Source organism: Mus musculus, chromosome 9, assembly GCF_000001635.26.
Source record: "Mus musculus strain C57BL/6J chromosome 9, GRCm38.p6 C57BL/6J".
NCBI classification, from domain to species: Eukaryota; Metazoa; Chordata; class Mammalia; order Rodentia; family Muridae; genus Mus; species Mus musculus.
In genome coordinates this window covers 25,601,366-25,607,365 of record NC_000075.6, presented here as the reverse complement: position 1 = coordinate 25,607,365, position 6,000 = coordinate 25,601,366, and the positions used below count along the sequence as shown (strand labels likewise).

General features: G+C 44.7%; 1 protein-coding gene across 1 annotated transcript in view; it reads right to left on the bottom strand.

Annotated features, from left to right (window-relative positions):
* Positions 1–3,255: 3,255 nt before the first annotated feature.
* Eepd1 (endonuclease/exonuclease/phosphatase family domain containing 1) overlaps positions 3,256–6,000 on the bottom strand; it is a 122,598-nt gene continuing 119,853 nt past the window's right edge. Inside the window, exon 8 of the mRNA NM_026189.3 lies at positions 3,256–3,957. Within this exon, the coding sequence (NP_080465.3) occupies positions 3,758–3,957 (200 nt within the window). The 3' untranslated portion in view covers positions 3,256–3,757. The remainder of the gene's footprint in view (positions 3,958–6,000) is intronic.

The window sequence follows — 6,000 nt, the reverse complement described above, 5'->3', positions numbered from 1 at the left end:
CTGCCCTTGAGGAAGCAACAGAAGACACACCCAAGAGCATGGATGCAGGCATCTCAGATGGATTTGTAACTTTGTTGTCTTCATCATCCCTAGGAAGTGGGTAGTGTTTACAGTTCATCATGTTGCTAAGCAATTCAAATGAGATCCTAGGGTGTGGCTGGCAATATTAAACTAATAGGTGAAACTTTAGCTTCCAAGGACCCAGGCATTACCAGAGTAGTTGGGATATATGTATTCACCTCCTGCTTGCCTCACAAAAATGGGTACTGAAGATGTGAGGATCAGAGCCTGGGGCCAAGAAGTCCTAATCACTTGGCAACTGCCCTCCATAAACCTCTTGAAGATACAAAGTAATAGCAAAAGGAAAAAAAAAAAAAAAGGAGATAACTGATGCAGCCACACTGGAAAAGGGAGCAAAGAAATCTAGTTACCTCCATTGTCCAGTTTTAGGATCCTAACATAAAAGTAGCAGGGAAGGGTAATTTCCGATTAAGCTGTCCCAGTCAAGGTGTGGTCCCATTACTGTCTTAGCTCCAGTCTGCAGGTTGGTATGGCATGCTGGAAATCTCTTCCCAGGAGACAAGCTCCCTATCTGGCTGGCACCAGGCTTCAGTGGTTTCCTCCTGCTAGCATGAGACTCCTGGGAAATTTCTAATTTTGAGAAGTCCATTGTTTCAATAGCCCCCTCCCCCACCCCAAAGGCACAAACATCTCCTCAGCATATCTTCATTCCTGCTAGGATGCTTATGGGCGAAACGGGAACAGTTAACAATATTCTTATTGTTTAAAAAAAAAGAAAACAGTTAATAGTTGTGCTGAGTTTCCAGAAAACACTTAAGAGAGTGGGGGCCCCCCTCGAGGTCACACACATTCATGTCTTAAAGCTGACTTCTTGCTATGTTAACATTTTCATTAAAAATTATTTCTTCTGTGTTGGCAATCCTCATAACAAATAATTGTGCAGGAATCCTTGATTCTTAGCCAGCAAAACAAGTTAATGAGATTTCAGACTGAGTGCCTCCTTTTCACGCCTGTGTTTGGATAACCTGTCTTTCCATCCTATCTCACCTATGCACAAAAGGAGAAACAAGCCCAAATCAAAGAAACTCAAGGAAGTCTGTCTGAGGGTCTTGGATTGCTTTTGCTTTCTTTGTATCTCTAGAGCAGCGGTGAGGGAAACCAAGGGCCAGGAGGGTATCTGGTTGTCCTCAGTCACTCTTGCTCATTCCTCCTGGATTTGCTTTCAATTATGATGTCTTATCACTCTAAGACAACAGCTATTTCTACCTTTTATACCGGAGTTTAACTGGAACACAATCTCACTGTTAACACAGGGGCACATGGATGCTTGTCAAAAGGCATGGGGCGTACAAGAGAGTGAATCTAATGTAAACTATGGGCTTTAGTCAATAGTAATATGCCGTTGTTGGCACAGCAAATACAACAAATTGCCCTGTTGTGAAAGAAATTGAGGGTGATATTTTGCACCAGTTTTCCTATGTCCTAAAAATAGCTCCTAAAATTGAAGTTTATTAATTTTAAAAATTAGAATAAATTAGTCAAAATCAGAACCCAAACCAAGTGGGACTAAAAGCAATGGCGTACAGGCTAAGATCCTGGGGCCCTGATGTCAGAAGCAAAACCACCAGCGATGTATCTGCAGCCCCAGAGCCTATTACATCAGGCCTACTGCAGAATGTTGGCATAGCATGGCCACTGCTACTCTGACACCACAGTGCTATGATTGCTTATGCAAGACCCTCACAGAACTAGACACACTAATATTCCCTCATGGGACCCTCACAGGACTGGACACATTAACATTCCCTCATGGGAACCTCACAGGACTGGACACACTAACATTCTCACATGGGGAGGGCTCACAAGCTATACAAGGCAGCACACAAGGGACCTACTCAGAGGCAACATATAAAACCTCAAAGGAGGCTCCATCCCTTCCAGAGTTACAGGTTAATTAATAATGGCTGGAAAGGAGCTTTTCTTTGGTGGTATAGCTGCTTATAAGTTTTCCATGTTTCTTTATAAAGTAAATTAAAGGCACTGGTTCACCAAGCTAGACTTGGGTAGAATCATTCTTCGGCCTGCTATTGGTGAACACACATTTGTTCACATCACTCCAGAAAAAAGTTGACACACTAGTGTTGAAGACAAAACTGCTTGGTGACAGTGGCAGTTTCTCCACCTTGGGCCCACTCTGTACTTGGTGTGGAAAAAGTGATAAACTGTTCGCTTCCACAGAAGACTGGAATGACCTAGAGAACATAAGACTATGACTTACGCTTTATTTTTATAACGGTGCATGCATGCTAAGCATGGAGCTGACATTGTGACTGGGTTTTAGATTCAGAGCACCCTGGGCTTGGACCCCTTTAGTTTATGCTTGCGTGACTGTCAGGAGCCATGAAATGGGCAGTATAAACCTGGAGTTGCTGTAATAGAAGGATGACATGCCTAAAGATCAACCCAACCCCGTCTCTGGCTCAGAGTTCACCTGTCCTTGCTGGCCCTCCAAAGCCTCCCACAGACCTCTGATCCCCCACCAATTCAGTGATACACTGAGGTTTATCCTCCTGCATATCCTGAATCAGAAATCATTCCTTAGAATCCATAGGCAACTGGTTCCCAGATACTTACTTCCGAAACACAATGTCTAAGTATGCTCAAGTCCCTTACCCAGAATGGTATATAGTATTTGCATACAGCCTATGTACATCATCTCACCCATGTTAAACCATCCAGATCCGAGGACATCCAACAAGACGTAAGTCCTACAGAACAATTGTTGTGCCATAGTGTTTAGGAGATAATGACAAGAACTCTATTTGTTCAGCACACACAATTTAATATTTTATGTTTTCTGTGTCTGGCTGGATCTCTAAGTGCAGGACCCGCTGATACAAAGACCATGTATGCCTCAGAGTCAGGAGAGGAAGCCTAAGCTCAAAATATAGTGTATGGGGACGGTGCAAGGAGATAAGTCTTTCTGGTATCGATCACACGCTACACTAAAGTCCTGAAGCTAAGTGGTCCTCCCAGGAGAAAATCTATCAAAGTATAAATGAAGGAGAAGCTGAGAAGGGGGAGACAATAGGGATGACAGACATGTGAGGAGTACCTTTGTAGTGTCCCAGAAAGGTAGGGACATAAAACGGGCAGGGGAAGGAAAAGCATTTGGGTAGCCATGGCCCACAGAACTAAGGTGAGAGAGCAAAGCAAACCATTCCACACTCTGACTGAAGCCAGGCAGATTAATCTGTTTATTATTCTTTTCTTTTTTCAAAACAAAACTAAAAATCTTTGAGAAGTGCATTCATCACAGTTAAAAGCTTCCTGAAATTTGTCGGTAGAACATGACATCCTGGTGAGGCAGAAACGAGAGCTGTGGCACTGCTTGTCAGCCTGAGCCACTGTTCCCATCTGCACTTCACTCCTCTGTTACTGTTCTCATGCTGCTAAACAATCAGCCAGCAGTGCAGCCCCCATCCCAAGCCCGAACTCAGCTACATAGCGTCAAGACGTCGCAGTTCCAGCCAGCTCCGCCATGATGCCCACCATAGCCAGTGCCTGACAGGCTCCCCTCAGGCCAGGTTCTAAAGTGTTCACAAAGTGGACAGTGGTCCAGGGACCAAGACTAAGGTCCTCAGAATGATGATTCACAGGCCCTGGATCTTCTCACCCTGTAGTGCCATCTCCATCCTATGCTCTCCCAAGTCAGAGGCGGGAAAGAGTGATGTCATCATCGCTCATGTTTAATGTTGGCTTCACTTGGCTCTAAGGTGACTCCATTGCCATTCCTGGGGACTTCCTTCTTGCTCCAGTCCTTTTCCATGTACAATTCAGCAAGCACAGGGCAATGTTCAGAAGCGACTCCACCCCAGGACCAGTTATCTGGAATCCAAGGGTTTGTGAGCCCTTCTCTCACAACAGCCCAGTGACCTGAAGAGAGAGAAGAGACCAAGAATTAGAGCAAGGGTGGCCAACGCTGTTCACCTGTAAGTCAAGCTGCCCTGACAGCCTTCTTCCAGTAATCAAAAACTCAGGGCCAACCGTATCTTTTCTAAAACTTTTTTACATAATATAAATGATAGTAGTTTATTCTCACAGGCATTGAGGGCACCCAGAGACCAGGCTTTTTATCCAGCCAAACAGCAAGCAGGAAGACCTAGTCCTTGTTCATACAGTGTTATCATTATGACCAACACAACTAAACATAAGTGATAGTTTACCATTCTTTTTTGTGAATATTTTAAATTATTCTTAAAATTTTTACACATGGATACAATATGTATTCTTCATATCCACCCCACTCTCTTTAGACCCTGACCCCCAAATACATCTCTCTCCCTCCCATGTTCATGCATTTCTTTTTATTGTAACCTACAGAATCCAATTAGCACTTGTAATTATTTTTTATAGTGTTGGGGATTAAAGTCAGGGCCCTGCATATGCGAGGCCAGTACTACACTATACCTCTAATGACAAACGGGCATTTGACAAAGTTAATGAAAGACTTCACAGAGCATAAATCACTAGGGAAGCGTTGGCAGACAACTTCTTCCTTCAGAAAAGATGAAAAGGAACAGAGCCGCTGAGGCAGCACCCTTGGCGGGCCGCAGACAGCCAGCCACCGTCCGGACCAGAGGACAGGTGTCCGCCTGGCTTGGGAGGCGGCCTCAGCCTCAGCAGCAGCGGTCGCCATCTTGGTTCCGGGACTCAGCAGAACTTAGGAAATTAATCTGAACAGGTTAGAGGGTGCGCCAGAGAACCAGACAGCTTCTGGGACAGGCGGAAGCACAGAGCCGCTGAGGCAGCACCCTTGGCGGGCCTCAGACAGCCGGCCACCGTCCGGACCAGAGGACAGGTGTCCGCCTGGCTTGGGAGGCGGCCTCAGCCTCAGGAGCAGCGGTCGCCATCTTGGTTCCAGGACTCCCTGGAGCTTAGGAATTTAGTCTGCACAGGTGAGAGTCTGCACCACAGAACCTGACAGCTTCTGGGAACTGCCAAAGCAACACAGCTTCTGAGAGAGGCCCTGTTTTGGGCCTTCTTCTTCGACCAGGAGGAGGTCCAAAAACAAGATATCTGCACACCTTCCCTGTAAGAGAGCTTGCCAGCAGAGAGTGCTCTGAGCACTGAAACTCAGAGGAGAGAATCTGTCTCCCAGATCTGCTGAGAGACGGTAACAGAATCACCAGAAGAACAATCTCTAAACAGAGTCAACTATAACTACTAACTCCAGAGATTACCAGATGGCGAAAGGTAAACGTAGGAATCCTACTAACAGGAACCAAGACCACTCACCATCATCAGAACCCAGCACTCCCACTTCGCCCAGTCCAGGGCACCCCAACACACCCGAAAACCTAGACCTAGATTTAAAAGCATATCTCATGATGATGGTAGAGGACATCAAGAAGGACTTTAATAAATCACTTAAAGAAATACAGGAGAACACTGCTAAAGAGTTACAAGTCCTTAAAGAAAAACAGGAAAACACAATCAAACAGGTAGAAGTCCTTACAGAAAAAGAGGAAAAAACATACAAACAGGTGATGGAAATGAACAAAACCATACTAGACCTAAAAAGGGAAGTAGACACAATAAAGAAAACTCAAAGTGAGGCAACACTGGAGATAGAAACCCTAGGAAAGAAATCTGGAACCATAGATTTGAGCATCAGCAACAGAATACAAGAGATGGAAGAGAGAATCTCAGGTGCAGAAGATTCCATAGAGAACATCGGCACAACAATCAAAGAAAATGGAAAAAGCAAAAAGATCCTAACTCAAAATATCCAGGAAATCCAGGACACAATGAGAAGACCAAACCTACGGATAATAGGAGTGGATGAGAATGAAGATTTTCAACTCAAAGGACCAGCAAACATCTTCAACAAAATTATTGAAGAAAACTTCCCAAATATAAAGAAAGAGATACCTATGAACATACAAGAAGCCTACAGAACTCCAAATAGACTGGACC